Raw genomic sequence first — 16,709 nt, 5'->3', positions numbered from 1 at the left:
CCTTTAATGTGAAAAGATTCCGGAAGTGTGAAGCAATTCTTTTCCTAGAGTCCACAATATGCTGTTGGTATTCTTGACTGTCGATGTTTCCAAGAAACGAAATTTGAAAATTGCTGGACTCTAGTAGAAAACGTTCTTTGATGTTCTCTCATCTCCATCATAATTTAATTGCTGTGTTTTTTTAAAAACTCATTTAATATCCATTTAGAATTAGCACCTTGTGAGAAATAAATGAAATATGAGCCTCTATTTCTTTGACATGAAATTTAGTGATATTCCTAGCATCTTTAATTGTGTTGTCTTTCACACATGATTATCAGGAGATGTGTTTAAGTCCAAAACCCTTCTGATGAGGGTAAAGACTTGAGGCTTTCTGCATTCTGTTAACTTGCATCTTTGTTTTCATTTCATTAAGTTTGAGTTATACTAGTATCAGTTTTGTTTTTCTGTTTTTCATTAGTTTTTATGAACTAAGGGCCAAGATGCCACAAAATTTTCAAATGATGCTGTGCAAGTTTGTTAAAGATGCCAAAATACAACTATTGGCTGGCAGATAGTGTTGCCCACATTAGCATGAAGTGTTTTATTCTTCAGTGTGAGAAAGTATGAGTAAAACACACCAAAGGTGATGTGAGATGTTAGAGAAAAATACATATGAGCCAAATGTGTAAAGACCAAAGTTATTCCATAAAGTTTGTTTTTCTTGCCTTCTCAGCAAAATCACTAAGTTGTTAAAAAAGCAAGCAAACATTACAGCAATGGGCCAGAAATTTTAGAAAGTTGTTTTAATTTCATATAAATCACTACCACTCACATGGCTGTTTGACCACCTCTCAAAGCAATCTCTAGGTCATACAATAATTTGAAGAATTGGCACCATGCTTCATTCACTCCTTCTAGACCTTGTAGGGGATCAGAATTTTCCACCCTAAAGTGTGTCTCTTTGGATTGATTGTTTTTAAGAACAAAAGATTCAGGAAGAAACTTTGACCTCCCTCCTAAGTGCATAAAATAATTTAAGACAGAAGGCCTATTTCAGGAAGGAGCTATCACCATAGTTGATTATAGTATAATATGAACTAGGTGTGATAGACAGGAACCTAGCAAGGCCCGTTTGATCAAAATCCCCTCCATGTCTCATTGTCTTTGCAAGGCATGGCAAATGTTTGTTTACCAAACATTTGCTTTTCCATCTCCACGTGAATAATCTTTCTTCTGTTTGAAGTCCCAAACCACTACTTCCAACATCCTTCTTGGTCTTTAGCTAAAGATAGTAGTTTAGGTGGTGGCTTCGGCCATTTTGGCAATTTACTCAGTTTTCCTGGGTTTCTCCCACGTATACATGTTATTTAATTTGTTTGATTTTCTGTTATTGTGTCTCATGTCAACTCAATTGTTATACCAGCCAGAAGAACCTAGAGGGCAAAGGAATATTTCTTCCTCCCCTACAACCTATGTGTATATAAATTTAAAGAAAATCAGAATTCATATTGCTAAATGTTCTTCAGCTACCATATGCAGTTCTTGCAAGTACCACTCCAGTATATGAGTACCGGTGGAATTACAAATTAAAAAATGAAAAGCAAAAAGCAGATACTCAGCACCACTGGAAAACAGTATTTCATTATGTGTAAATGTGTTGCAATCATGCTATTTTTTTTTTTAGAAGTTACCTTTCCTCTCAACCTCACTGCTGCTGCCCCTGCCCACCATGCATTCCAAAGCTGGGTCTGTCTCTGATCTTACCAGCAGCGCGACCCACAAACCTCCCTTGCATTTGACACGGTCATCTTTTATTTTGAAGATAAAGGGCCAGAGACGTGGAGAAGCATTCTCCTGGGGCCTGCATGATGTTAATGATGAGAGCAGATGTTTAGGGTTTCAGGTCCTGCTGTTCCAGAGCTGAGCTCCAGATCAAGCACATGTTTGTTAATAAACTCGAGTTTTTGAATGCCTGTGCTAGGCAGAGCCCAGGGCTCAGTGCAGTGGCCCCTCTTTCTAGGTGTGAGGGTGCCACTGCAGGCTCTCCCATCATTCTTGTGGCTCCCTGGCAAGGGGCCATTTGGGAACAGCTGAATAAGTCAGTGGGACTTAGTATAGCACCCGATGGTCGGATCTTGAAAGACAAGAAATGATCAAAGGGAATTAAGGAACTCGGAGACAATGAGAAGAGACACTCTTCTGCATGGAGAGTGTTCTCACAGAGCCACAAATGGAAAGCCTCTCAGTGCTGGGGCTGATCACATTTGCCACATCCCGAGGGCTGCAGCATCACACGAGGTGTGCCCACTTCCCAGCCGAGGTGCAGACTAATTTTGATACAAGAGCTGAATTGTTATGTCACAGTTTCATTCATTTATTCAACTTACTTTGTTATGCTATTGGTATTCTGGCCTCCTCCACCTCCATTCCAAATACTAAGGCACATTGCTTTGGGGAAAGTTACTGAGGATGTTAGTAGCATCGGCCCCTCCCTGGGTCTTTGGAAAGAGCTGTTTATGCAATCCCAAAGTTTCCCTAAATTCAATCAAAGAGATGGGCAATTAATACGTAACTCCTACAAGCCTTCATTTCCTTCCGCTCTGCTGTTTTAGAGCTGACAAAGTTGTACGCATGTCTAAAAAGAGGAGAGGAAAAATTCCAGAGTAGTGGTAATTGATACTAAGCCTTGGCCAAGTCAAGTGGCCAGGGTGTTCCTTCAGGCCCCGCTTCCTTTGTCTCTTTGTTTTTAGCCACTCTCCACGTGAGACCCAAATCCTGCTTCTTTTAAATCATAAGAAAATATTTAAATATACAATTTCACACAATAAACAGACTTGAAGTAAGTATCCGATCTCTAGATGGAGATGGATTTGACTGGATGACTAGTCAATTCTATCCATTGTCCTCTTTTTGTAACTTCTTTCCCTCCCTTTTAGCTTTTGAAGTCTTGTCTCCATGCAGCCTGCTCATGTGCTTGGAGTTGTGGCCACCGTAGCGCAACCACGAGGCTCCCCTCACTGGACATCTGAGGCTGACATGACAGAAAGATGGAAAGAACCCAGTTCCCCAATGACATGGCTGAGTTTTTGCTTCAACTCTGTTAGCATTATCTCCAGACTTTGCATTTCATGAAATTAATGAACTTCTTTGATTTTAGCCACTTTCAGTTAAGTGATAGTTGTACATATTTTAACTAACACCTGACGCACACTTTGAGAAATACTGTAAATACTGGTATTCCCAGGGCTCTGCTCTGACCCTCTTCTTATGCAACACCCTTTCCTCGTGTGATCTTACCCACTCCCTTGGCTTTAAGTACTATCTACTCCGAAGACTCCTAAAATGTTCCAGCCTAGACTCTTCTTTTAAACTCCCCAAACATGTAACAAATTCTGGAATAGACATCACCACTTGTATGACTCCCTGGCAGGTCAAACTCAACGTGCCCAAGCCTGAAGTCATGATCTGCTCCCCTGAGCCTGTTTATCCCAGACTTTCCCATCTCAATAAATGCAACTGCCATCTACTCAGTTGCTTGAGCTAGAAACCCAGGCATCCTCATCACCTCCTCCTTTTCCCTGACATCCAAGCAATTACCCAGTCCTATTGCCTCTTCTCTCCATCTCCACTGCTTCTCCCTTAGTTGAGGCCACCATAATGTCCCATTTGACCACTGCCGCAGACCCCTAACTGGTTTCCCTGCCTCCTGTCTTGGCCCCTCCAATCGACGTTGTAGTTAGGATGATCTTTCTAATATGCAAAGCTAGTCAGATCTCTTCTCTGATTAAAACTGTTGCCTAACTCATTAAACTGGAAGAGAAATATCTGCTATACATTCCCCCTGCATTTGGTGAGGCCCTTAATGTAAGCTTCGTTGTGCTTTTATTGAACTTGTTAATTGTCTGTTTCCTCACTAGTCTCTAAGCTCCTCGGAGCACAGGAACTGAGCTCTAGCCCACACCTCACAACAGCGCCTGGCACAAAATAGAGAGAAAGTGTGGAGTTGAACTTATAGCAATGTTTTGTAAACTGTGGTTTGTGACTCATCAATGGATCCTGAAAGCAATCAAGTGGATTTGTAATCAGCTTTGATTTTAAAATAAAGAAAAAGAAACAGATGAGAGTAGTATATAATAAGGTTATTATTTCAAGCAACTTTTTATTCTCAAATGTGTAAAATATATTTCTTATAATGACTTGCAATAAAAAAAATGAAAGCCACTGGTCTAAGAAGCTAGTTGGTTTTTTTTTCTATAATGAGCAAAAGCATCTTTATTTAAGGGGAAAAAAAAACTGAACCCATTGGCAACTGAAAAAGACTCCTGTTCTGGGGGATGTGTACTTTTATGGATTTTGAACCCTTCTATTCAGGGAAGAAAGTGCCTGCTTTGGAGTTTTAGGTTTCTGTGAGCCAATGACAAGAGGAACTTAAACATCCATCACAGATCCTGTCTGGCAACTTCTGCCATAGGCCGATTAAGCCTAGGAGCACTGTTTAATTCTATTTCCTCTGAAAGTACATCTTCAGCGTCTTTTGTCTTGTGCCTTCGAGAATTGCTTACCGGCTGCTTCTCCAGCCTTCTCCCTTTAAGAGGAGAGTGCCTGAGCCAATGAGGTGTGCTATTCTGTTTCCATAGTAACAAGAGAAACAAACCTTCTCTTGCCATCTCCCAGAGACAAACCTCGCCACTGAAGGCCTGAGTCAAGAGAGTCTGAAGCAAGGGGTGACTTTCTCCTCTAGTTTGACTTCATTGCCATATTGAAAGACTCAGACTGGATTGTCTTTGCGAGGGAAATTCGTGCTCATGCCACCTCAGCCTTTGTGAAAGCCTTTGACTGGATTCCCTGAGAGCCTGTCACTCCACAGGCTGTGGAGTTTTGCTTTGGATTTCAACAACCACTAAGGTCTGGGAATGACCACTCAAGTCTCGGGTTCTTGAACCTCTGGATTTGGCCTAAAATGAATTCTGATTCTGTGTTCATGGGAAACAGTTTCTCCATAACATTGTGGTGTCTTTAAGACTCTTGACTTGGAGAGGAACCACATGGGAAAAACAAATCTTTGGGAAGTCCAAGGTAAGCTCTTAGGAAAAGATGTTTTATGTAATTTTTTCTTCTGGTTATTAATGCTAACCAGTGACCTTTCCGAAGGCTCAGCTGGCTCACTGGTGACTACAGTGTCACCAATTGGCACATTTGGTCCAGTGAGCCTCAGGTAAAATGATCAGAGAAAGATGCAAAAAAGGAAAAGAACGGGGAGAAAGGATCCTAAATCACACACGTGTGCATGCTCACACACACCTCTATATTCTTAGAGCCATACAGGCAACATCAAGCCTCTGTGAATGCGGTAGATCCATCTGTGCCAATACAGAAATATGTACTAGCTGTCCTGTTATGTAAAAAGAGCGAGGCACGGCACAGTGGGTAAAGTATGCCTCATTCATGTAAACATTTTTAAAGATTATATACATATATATTCATAGAACTCTTCTGGAAGGATACCCCAGGAAACTGTTAACAGTGCTTCCCTCTTAGGACAGTACTGGAAGCAGAGGGTTGATGCCCAGTTATTGAAATGCTGCTATACTGGTTGTCTGGATACATCATCCAAGGACCCTCAAATGTCCCCCCTGCCACTTTGGTCACCCCAATTCCTCCCCTGGCACCCTCAGGCCTCCTCATAATTCAGCAACTAAGGGGTTAATGCCTGGCCCGGGGGTAGGAGTGGGGTCCCCCGGGGCCCTGTTCCAGCCCCGTGGCCCATGTCTATTCTGATTGTTCAATAGCCTTGTCTTACTGGTAGTTAAATATTTTGAGTACCATCGCCTTGGGGGTTGGGAGGGAGAGGCCTTTACTCTTTAAGAACAAAAGAATATACACCAAAGCATTGTTCATAACAGGAACGAAAAAGAACGACCAAATTTGCTCTGAAATAATCTGGTGTTGGAGGAGTGAGCTGGGTACAGATAAATGAGATTATCCACAAGTTGCTAATTGTAGGAGCTAGGTGATGGGTGAGTTCTTTGTACTGTTTTCTTTATTTTTGTACATTTAAAAAATTTCTCCACAGTAAAGTTGTTTAAAAAATGATGCTATATCTATCCTTACTGACATTAAAAGAAGCGCACGACGTTGTTGAGAAAAAGCATGTCTAGAATGTAAGTATAGTTTGTCCCTTTTACAGAAAATTATATAAATCTGTTTCTTCAGACTAGAGGGAACTCTAGAAGACATTAACAAAATATTTTCAGTGGTCATCTCTAGGTGTTTATTTTGGATAATTTTTGCTTCCTTAGGCTTTTCTGTGTTATGATTTTCTTTACAATGAGCCTAAGTCAATTTAACACACACACAAATAAACATATTCTCCTAAAGAAATTAGAAATAAAAGCTTCTGTATACAAAATACCCCTGGGGCTCATAATGTCCTTGAACTCAGTTACCAGTTCTTGAGAAGTTAATGTGTACAAGGCACTGTGCCAAGAGCTCTCCTGAGGCGGTCTCGTTTCTGTGCACGGCAGTCCAGGAGGCGTGAACACCCACATCCCCGTTTTGCAGAGGAAACTGACTCAGAAAAGTAAGAGTAAATTTCTCAAGGTCCCATAGCTGATAAGTAGCAGAGCCTCTGAGCAAAGTCAGGGCCATCTGACTCCAAAGCCCAAGGAAAATTTTAGTAAAGAATGTTACAGAGAAATAAAAAAATCATAATCCTGATTTTATGGTCCAATTTTCATTATATTCTTTTCTAACCCTTGTCCATATAGGTACATGCTTTTACATAATTGTGTGCATTGCATACATACCATTTTATATCTTTATTCATAAGCATTTCTTCATGTTTCCACAGGCTTTAAAGTGCTCAATTAAAATCCGTGTACTGCTCCTCTGATTGGTTGTGCCATAATTTACTGTGCATTTTGGGGTTTTTTTTTTAAAGATTTTATTTTTTTCCTTTTTCTCCCCAAAGCCCCCCGGTACATAGTTGTATATTCTTCGTTGTGGGTCCTTCTAGTTGTGGCATGTGGGACGCTGCCTCAGCGTGGTTTGATGAGCAGTGCCATGTCCGTGCCCAGGATTCGAACCAACGAAACACTGGGCCGCCTGCAGCGGAGCGCGCAAACTTAACCACTCGGCCGCGGGGCCAGCCCCTGCATTTTGGGTTTTTGATTCTAATTGTTAATATTATCTATACTATCGTAATGACAGCCATATTTTTGCAGTTTTGCCCACGGGTATCTTTTCTCCTTGTTGAGCTGGTCCCTGTGGTTGCAGGCACCTGGTTTATTACTCAGGAAAAAAATATAATACCCATTGTGGACAACTACCCTTGCCAGGCTCCGTGGGGGGCACAGATGGTGGAGGCCTGGCCTTCAAGAACCCACCGTCCAGTTGGGCAAGAAAAGGAATAGACACCTGCTGGGGGACGGCCTGCCCCAGCCTCTCACTTCCCACCCCAGGGACACCTGCTAACACCCCAAGTTCAGGATGGGCCCCTGTCCTCACAGGAAGCAGATACACGGTCCCAGGCAGAAGCAAACCTGCTGTCTTGCTACTGCTGCAGCCTCCTTTCAGATTCGTACCCGAATTCTAGGCCCTGTGACATTGTCTCCTCACCTGGGTTGCTCCATCCCACCTGCTTCCCTCACCTCATCCCCCTGAGATCTGACTGGACCCCCAACACAGCGGGGCAGTTGTCGCCTTAGCTATTTACCCAGTATGCTGGCCTCCTGTCTAGTCCTGACCTCTACTCCACATGGCACCCTGGGCCCAGCCCTCGGACCCAGGGCCTCCCGCACCTGCCTCCACCTGCCTCCGCCTGCACACGTCGTCTTTCTTCCAAGGCCGGGTCTCCTGCCCTGGCTGCGCAGCTCCCTCAGCTCCCTTTCTGACGGCTGTCCTACTGGCTGCCGGCTCCCTGAGGGCACGTGCAGGTGGGTGCTCAGACCCTCCCAGCACCTGGTGCGGACTCACAGCGGAGCCAGCAAGTGCTCTGCTGTCCGCTGAGCAGCTACAGGCGGCCCCGAGTCACTTCACGTCTTTGAGCCTCAGTTTCCTCATCTGAAAAACGGATTCAATGTTAAAATCCCCTTTGGCTCTAAATGTCATTAGACCTCATAACTGGGTTTCTCAAGCCTCAGTCATGTTACAGAAGAAGGTTTGTTTCGCTTTTCAGCTGATTCTTAAGCACATTTGTTCCAGTGTATTATTGGGAGCCAGTCACTGACTTAAAATTTTGAGTTTAATCTGCTGTCATTATAATGCTTTCGTTGGTCTATTGGTTCTCATAACATTTTTTTGGCATTATTTTTTATCAGGTAATCCACAGACATTGTTTAAAAATCAGACTGTGTTAAAAATTCATTGGTGAAAAGTCACAATTTCTGCCCCACCCCTCCTCACTTGTCAGTTCTCCTCGGCGAGCTCCCTAGAGGCGATTATTTTCAACCCCTTTAGCTACTTTTTTTGGAATTTAACTTCATACTTCTAAATAATTTGCCTCTACTCCATTTGTTGATTTTTCAGTTTTAGACAGTCTCTCTTGACTTCCTGGGATGGTAGACGAGGACATAGCCCTTATACGTCCTCCCTCCATTCCCCTCCCCGCCTCCCAGGTTTCCGGTGTAGACACAATTCGCTTTTTGGTTAAATTACTACTAAGTGTTTACATTGACATATATGAGTGTGCACCTTACTATGATTACGTTTACTTTCTTATACTATATTTTTTAACCTGGAGTAATTATGCAATTTTTATTTTCTGATGTTTCTATTGCTAATTTTTCCCCAAATACTCTGTTTCCTATTATAAATGCTCTGTAAGAAATAACCACAAATTTAGTACCTTACAACAACACCAACTTATTACCTAACAGTTCTGAGGTCAGAGTCGGAAGTGGGTCTGGCTGGGCTACAATAAGGTGTAGGCAGGATTTGTCCTTCTGGGGGCTCCAGGGAGAATCACTTCCCAGCCTTTCCCAGCTCCTAGAGGCTGCCCACATTCCTTGGCTCATGGCCTCTTCCTCCGTCACTCCTACCTGACCATCTTCTCCTCCGACTCTGACGTTTGCACCTTCCTATAAGGATGCTTGTGATTACCTTGGGCCCGCATGGAAAATCCAGCTAATCTCCCTTCTCAAGATCCTTAACTTAGTCACAGCTGCAAAGCTGCTTTTGGCGGGTAAGGTAACATATTCACAGGTTCCAGGCAGTGGAATGTGGACACGTTTTCGGGGGGAAGGACATTATTCCACCTGCCACAGGCTCCAACAGATCTGTCAAATGCCTATCAGCATCATCAGATAACCTACTGGTTCCAAGCCCTGAGTCTTTGGGGATCTTTTGTGTGGAATTGGCTCCTTCTGGTTTGTACCCCCTTTGCAGGCATGTCGGCTAAGTGAGGGACTCATGGTGCCAAACATGGATTGACATCCCTTGTGCAAGATTGTCTCCTCTCCCATTCTCTTTGTTCTTAGGGAATTAAGCCTCTTTTAATCCTGTGCTCTCATTTTAGTGAGGTTCTACAAAAGAAAGAAGATAAATACGTGTGATCAAGCCTCCACCTTTATCTGATAGTTGTCTTTCATGCAAACCTTTAAAAGAGGGATTTTTGGGGGGGGGGTTCTTTTGTGGAGCCAGCAAGGAAGAGTTTTGACTGTAGTTCAGGCAGGAAATTCACTTGCGCTGTAATTTGAGTAACAGAGCAATTTTCCAGAAAGTTCTGTGCAGGAGGGACTTCTCTTGACTTCAGTGAGAGCTAGGGTGACCTGAAGGAAGAGCACGGGCTTAGGAGCTGGTAGATTTGTGCTTGCTCCCAGTTCTGCAACTTGCTCCTCTGTGGCCTCTCTGAGCCCCAGTGTCCTCATCTGTGAAATCGGGATAACAATACATGGTTACTTACTGTGTACCTGGCTCACGGTAAGCACTCAATTATGGCCAGTTTTAAAGTGCTTTCAAGTCAAGCCTACTGGATGGCAAGGATGAGGTGTCATTCTGTAGTCCAGACCCTGCACCAGAGCAACAGCTTCCAGAATCTACCGTCTGTGCTTTGGGCTGTCCCTGGGTCCTTCCCAACCTGTCTCTAAGCTTTTGCTTTGACTCTGAATGTGTAACTGTCTGCTGTCATTTTCCCCTTTCAGCAAGGGCCTCCTGACCTAGCAGCCAAGACTGCCCCTGACCTCTTGCCATGGACCCCAACCCTCTCATCTACTGCACCTGCTGGGACCCCTGGAACTCAGGGCCACGGAAGCTAATCAAGACCCCTCAGCCACTAAGCAAGAGCTCCACAGGGAAGCCCAAGTGAGCATTGTCTGGGAGGGCGGGAGCTAGGGGCCTGGGTCCCATTTGCAGCCTTCTTTCTCTCACAGTATTTCCAAACAGTCAACTTGGCAGCAAGTCCCAAGAGGGCCAGAGGGCGTTGCCTGGCCTGCAGGCTGCACATGGCTCTGGCTGGGCCTGCAAGGCTGGTGTCGTGGTGAATGAGCGAGTCTCCGAGTTAGCGCAGAAAGGAAGGGGGCTCCGGCCGAAGGGCCCATGGCAGCTGCCCCTCCTGTGGGACGAAGAGCTTTGGGAACTGGGGGGCGAGCTGTGCTGCCAACCTGGGCACCCCCTGGGACAGTGAACAAGTGCCAAGGCTTCTGCCTGAGGCTCCCAAAACTGTCCTGATTTTAAAGGTTCTGGGTGTCAGACCACATATTCCAGTTTGGGGTCACGGTGGGGGTGCACCTAATCTGAGAGTGCTACAACAGGTTTCTGAATTTCCGATTTTCTCTTTTTTGTTATTTATTTTTCACTTTCAGGCTAACTCCTCTTCCTCCAGCTTCAAAAAAACAAAATTATGTCCAACCAACAATAAAACCTGTTGTCGCCCCAAAGTAAGTATTTTCATGTCCACAGGGCAGGAATAGTTTGAGGTACATGCATAAAAGAATCTCCCTCCTGGGCCTTCACAGCCTTGCCTGACTTAGACTAGTTGCTGCCAGGGATGTCAGAGAATTGCCAGAAGCCACCGTGATTACCCCAAACCTCAGATCTTACATGTGGACTCTGTGGCCCTCTGCTCCTGCAGCTTTCAAAGTCACTACTACGAGCTCCCAGCTGGGGTCCCCTGATAGCTGTTTCCTGCCCTAAAAGGTCACAATGCCCAATGCCTGTCACAGGCGAAGAGGCCCCCATGTATTTATGGGGCTGACTCACCCTTTTGCTGTTGACTTTCCCATGTCTAAGACTTTCTGTAGATTGCAACTCTGTTTTTAATCATAAATTAAAATTTTTACCTACATTTTATAAGCTTAGACGTGTAACTTAGTTTTAGGCCTTTGCACGATCTTTGTATTCCATTTATGTCTTTATTGAGTACCGATCATTTGCTACGCACTGCTTCAGGTGTTGGGAAACAGTGGCGAACACAGCAAAGTCTCGCTCTCCTGGAGCTCTTGGTGCTATTTTATAGGGAGAACAGGGCAAGGCTGTATGTAAAGGGGCCAGCAGGACCACACTGATATCTGACGGCAACACTCCTGGCAGAGGGAACAGCCAGAACAGAGGCCCTGGTGGGAACTTGCTTGGCGTGTCTGGCCTTTTCGAGGAAGGCAAGGAGGCCAGTGTCGGGGGAGTGGAGGAGGTCAGAGAGTGGTAGAGACAAGCTCAGAGAAGTGACAGAGATGATGAGTGTTCTCAGCAGAACAATGCCCCCCAAAGATGCCCACATCCCCATCCCTGGAAACTGTGACTGTGTTCTGTTACTTGCCAAGGAGGGGTTAAGATTGCAGGTGAAATTATGCTTGCTAATCAGCTGACCTTGAGATGGATGGATGGATTATCCTGGTTTATCCAGGTGGGCCCAGTGTGATCACAAAGGTCCTTAGACATGACAGAGAAGGAGAAGCGACAGTAGATGCAGAGGATGGAGTGATGCAGTTGTTGGCTTTGAAGACGGAGGAAAAGGCCACTAGGAACAGGGGCAGCTTCCAGAGCTGGAAAAGGCGAGGAAACACTCTCCCCAGAGCCTCCCGGAGGAATACACAACCCAGCCAACACCTTGATTTTTGGCCCGTGAGCCCATTTCAGACTTTGGCCTCCAGAACTGTGTGGTAATAAGTTGGTCTGGTTTTAAGCCGCTAAGCTTGTAATATTGGTAACAGCAGCAACAGGAAACTCACGCAGTGAGGTGTGCCAGCTGCCGTAAGGACTGGCTTTTACTCTGAAAGGGATGGTGTGTTAGCTGCTTGGGCCGCCATAACAAAAAGACACAGACTGGGTGGCTTAAGCAACAGAAATTTGTTTTCTCACAGTTCTGGAGGCTGGATCCAAGATCAAGGTGCTGGCAGGGCTGGTTTCCGCTCAGGACTCTCCTTGGCTTGCCCCTGGCTGCCCACTTACTGCCTCTTCACTTGCGCATGTGCATTCCTGGGGTCTCTGTGTGTCCTAGTCTCTCTTGTGAGGACACCGGTAAGATTGGAGTAGGGCCCGTCCTAACAGCCTTGTCTTAACTTACTCACCTCTTCAGAGGCCCAATCTCCAAATCCAGTCACATTCTGAGAAACCAGGGGTTAGGACTTCAACATACAAATTGAGAGGGACACAAGTTGGCTCATAAAACATGGGAAGCCATCAGGATTCTGAGAAGAAGAGAGACATGACCCAACTTGCATTTTGAAAGGACTGTTCTGGCTGCTGAACTGAGAAAGTCTCAAAATTTGTCTCTGTAATTGGAATGATCTTAGTAGGTTGACAAGGACAAAAAGTGTAAAGGAGAGTCATTCTGAATCGACCTTACCTTTTACTTCTCAAGGAGAGAAACACAGTTAACCAACAGAATGGGTCCCCGTGAAGCTACACTCTGATGTTTCCGGCAGGTCTGAAGTGAGTGTGGAAGGTCTCCGTGGCTCAAGGAGGTTTACTGAGAGCAAAAAAGACATAAACTCAAATCCACAGTCAGCTTTCCAGAGACACAAGCCACCCAGTGGTTCCCCACCTCACCCCACCCAAGGCTTTCCTGAGTTCAGAGAAAGCAAACCACACCACCATGGTGGAGAGTTTCAGGTTTATGAACGGGAGCATGTGGTTGGCATGAGTTGAGCTGCACTTTAGATGGTTGAACGGCTTCTCGTGAATTCCATGTGGGCCCCATTGTATTATTAGTGTATATCATGCACTCATGCCCATTTTTTTACACACAATCATTTTTTTGCTAGTTAAAGTTAAAATCAAAAGTTGGTGGTCGCGTCTAAGGTAGCCAAATTCTTGGCCTGGTTTTCTCAAGAGTCCTCAGTGCCTCTATGGAGGCCCCCACTGGGGGTGGGAGATGTGGGATCAGAACCAGATTGGTGGTTATTAACCAAGGTGGAACTGCTCTCACCAGGGAAAATCCTCCCAATCCCACTCCCCACACTCAGAGTTACCCACAGACTCTGAAACCGTCCCACCCGGGGCACCAACTCCACAACTCCTAATGATATGGTGGTTTGGATCGTGGGGAAAATGGAACTCCTGGAGGGCGTTTCAGGTGTCCGTCTTAACAGCAGCTGCCTGATGGTATGCGTCCATGTGTGAGTGTATGTTGAGGCAGAGAGGAGAGGCCCTAACATCATACACCAAGGCCTAACCATTCTGTCAGCTCATCAGACGCTAGTTACTCTTGTTCCAATCTTTCAACCTTCCAGGCGAGCTCCCTTAAGGACACTCTTTGGGTATTTGGGCGCTGGATATTGTGTTCATGTTTCTATACCTGAAAAGAAAAATTAGTTACGATCTCGGAATAGTAACACTTTGCTTATCCCGAATTCACTTAACTGACAATTTCAAGGTCCCAGAACACCAATTGCTGCTGCAAATAAGAAAGGCTGTTGTGCTGACAGCATAGATGTCACTGAACAATCTGTGCACTTGAGACCATGCACCATGGTCCCGGGGGGCCTTCTGGACCTTCCCTCCCAGCCTCCTGGTCCTTGTTGTAGGAATTCTTCTACTGTTAGACTAGCAACTCGTTGATTTCCCACATTTTTACCACCTGCCATTTTATCACAACCTGCCTGCCGATGATCCCTGGACCATTAAACATTCCCTATTTCCCAAAGTAGATATTTCGAGAGCTGAAAGGAGCTCACAGGTCATCCTGGTGGTGTCCGTTTTTACAGATGAGTGATGGAATCGGGGTGCAGCTCCTAAGCTTTGAACTTCATTTCACTCTCTGATTGCTTTCTGAGCATGCCTTTCTCTTGCAGAGTGAAAACCCACTTCGGAAAACAAGAGGAGAGCAATAAATCACCTTGCGTGAGTAAAAATGGGAAGAGGGCAGTGGGATTAACTTTTATTGAGCACCTACTGTGTGCAGGCATGGGCCTTTTGCACATACCTCCTGCATTGAATCTTTGCAATGATCCTATGAGGAGGAGCGGTAATGACTGCATATAACATGTGCCCGTGAGGGTTCACGTCCTGACCTTGGCTCAGCCAGACCCCAGAGAGGGCATTTAGTCTCCACTCTCTACGCTCTGTGCAGGGCGAGGAGAGTGGGCCAGGGTACAGCTCATGCCCAGATGCAGGAAACCGTCTGCTACACTTGGGAAAACACGAATGCTGAGGGAGGGACCGTCAAGGCACCTGGGGGAGCAGGGCTGGGAGCTGCTGGAGAGAGATGGGGACACACCCAGAAGGATCTCACATCTGCCTAGGAGTTTGGGCCTAATCCTTTTGGTGTCTAGGAGCCTGGGCGGGTCTGACACAGTCATAGGACCAGGTAATCTTCACATTCTAGGAAAAACACTGTCTAGTGGGATATTATTGGTGCTTTTTACTACTTTCTGTTTTTATCTATTTTATCTATTTGCCTCTTTTTCCCCTTAAATAAGGATCATGCAGTCCCGTAATAGTCAGGAAAAACTAACAAACAAACAAAAATGTGACAGCCCTCCAGGTGGAGAGGATGATGAACCTTAGGGGAGTCAGGCTGGGGACAGGCCAGCTGGGAAGAGATCGCCAGAGCCAAAGAGAAAGTCACTGGTGGCCTTGGGCCATTCCAGGGCAGGGGTGTGGGGAGGAGAGCTTGAGGCTGAGATCCCTGTGGGAGATGACGGTGACAGGACCCCTGGTGCCGCAGCGGGGCTTGTCCGCACAACTCTAGAAGGTACAATCTTATCCTGCTCTATGCTGGCTGGTAGCCCTGCTGGGATTTCTGACTTGGCATCTAGTGGGGGCAGAAGAGGAACTGACTAAAATGCCTTCGTTTGTTTTCACAACTGCGCTAGGCATTTTCTCAGGTTATTTTGTTTCTTCATTACAAAAGCCCTTTGAGGAGGAGTTATCATCCTCATTTTGTGATGAGGAAACTGAGGCACAGAGATGTTGAATAACTATGGTTGGTGGCAGAGCCAGGATTTAAACTCAGGCCTGCCTAAATTCCAAAACCTGAGTGATTTCCCTAATGCCCGGCTGCTCCTGGCCTCTGGCCACGATGGAGGATGCAGAGGAGGGCAGGGCTCGGGGGCAGAGTGTGGAGTGAGGCATCAACGGCTAGGTTTGCACATGTTGAGCTTGAGAGGCCTACGGGCACATGCAGGAGCCAATTGAGTCTTGTGATATGGGATCTTGGGAGAGGAATCTGGGCCCGAAGTAGGAAGGGAGTAGGGCCCGGGGGAGGGCAGATGAGGGCCCTGGGCCCGGAACCCCGTGTCTTGTCTCCGTGTTTAGATGTGAGTGGGGCACTGGTGGAGGATTTGGAGGAGTCTCAGCTCTCCAAATCTGCAGTATTATCTCACCTTGCACCCTGATCCCCAGGAAGTGATAAACGTGTCCCCTGGCTACCGCCTCACTCGGAATAGGGAGCAGATTTCTGTCACCCTGGGAGATGAGATGTTTGATAGGAAAAAGCAGTTGGAATCAGAGATCATGGACAAAGTCAAAATTTCCAGGTAATGTCTTCGGACCAACATCCAGCTCTTCAGAGCTTTCTCTGCCCGGCCTGGCCTGGCCTCGAGGAGGAGCTCCCATGTTCCACGCCCAGTCCCTGCTCTGAGGGTGCCGCGAGGTCACTTCACTCCTCAGCCCTGTGCCTGCTCGCGCTGCACCACCTCTCTGCTCCAGTCCCATTCGAGTCAGGATGAAGGTCAAGTCAGGCAGCGGATCTGGAAAATGAGTGGGTGTAGTGTAATTTGTACTAAAGGAGAGCAATGGCTGCTGGAGGTAATAAACAGATGAAATATTTGTGAAATAGTCTGAATTTGGAGGGTGAGAATTAAGAGTAAAGTCAGAGTTTCTGGGAGGCCTGAGTATGCATCTCTGTTTCACTATGTTCAAAAATACCACTCAGTTCATGCCTCTGGGAGATGCAGCGTGCAGGATTCTCGCCTGACTCCATCCACGTTGAACACACTGCTATCCTCTCTGTCAGTCAAGCCCCACCCACTCTCTGTCCTTCAAGGCCATGTAAAGTCAGTCCCCACATCCCCTTCATTCCACCTCCTAAATCTCTCATTCTTACCCTCTCCTTCCCCAGCTGTTACTTCCTGCCTGCACTATTGCAATGGCTCCCCAGTGAGTGTCTCTTCCTTGGACTTTAGCTTGCTGTGAAAATTATTTTTCCAAGACAGAAATCTAAAAGATCAAAAACAACAGAAAACACACACACACATACACACACAATCACCTACCTATTTTTAAGTGTGTAGAAAGCATACAACCAAACTGTTTGCAGTGGTTTCATTTGGTACAAGGCTGAAGGATGCAGG

At 45.8% G+C, this 16,709-nt stretch overlaps 1 protein-coding gene across 6 annotated transcripts in view; it reads left to right on the top strand.

The window, feature by feature from the left end:
- The first annotated feature begins 4,670 nt into the window (after nucleotides 1-4,670).
- Nucleotides 4,671-16,709, top strand: part of FLACC1 (flagellum associated containing coiled-coil domains 1) — a 36,422-nt gene continuing 24,383 nt past the window's right edge. For 2 of the 6 annotated variants that reach the window (XM_044768448.2, XM_070508392.1), the window contains exons 1-5: nucleotides 4,920-5,058; nucleotides 10,122-10,281; nucleotides 10,782-10,856; nucleotides 14,208-14,256; nucleotides 15,760-15,893. In XM_044768448.2, coding sequence (XP_044624383.2) covers nucleotides 10,169-10,281; nucleotides 10,782-10,856; nucleotides 14,208-14,256; nucleotides 15,760-15,893 — 371 coding nt within the window. In that variant the 5' untranslated portion in view covers nucleotides 4,920-5,058; nucleotides 10,122-10,168. Of the gene's footprint in view, nucleotides 5,059-10,121; nucleotides 10,282-10,781; nucleotides 10,857-14,207; nucleotides 14,257-15,759; nucleotides 15,894-16,709 lie in introns of all 6 variants that reach the window. The other 4 variants (XM_014829229.3, XM_070508393.1, XM_044768447.2 and 1 more) reach the window with 4 other exon arrangements.

This window comes from Equus asinus, chromosome 4 (assembly GCF_041296235.1).
Source record: "Equus asinus isolate D_3611 breed Donkey chromosome 4, EquAss-T2T_v2, whole genome shotgun sequence".
Classification (NCBI taxonomy): domain Eukaryota; kingdom Metazoa; phylum Chordata; class Mammalia; order Perissodactyla; family Equidae; genus Equus; species Equus asinus.
This window is presented reverse-complemented; position numbering and strand designations above follow the sequence as displayed.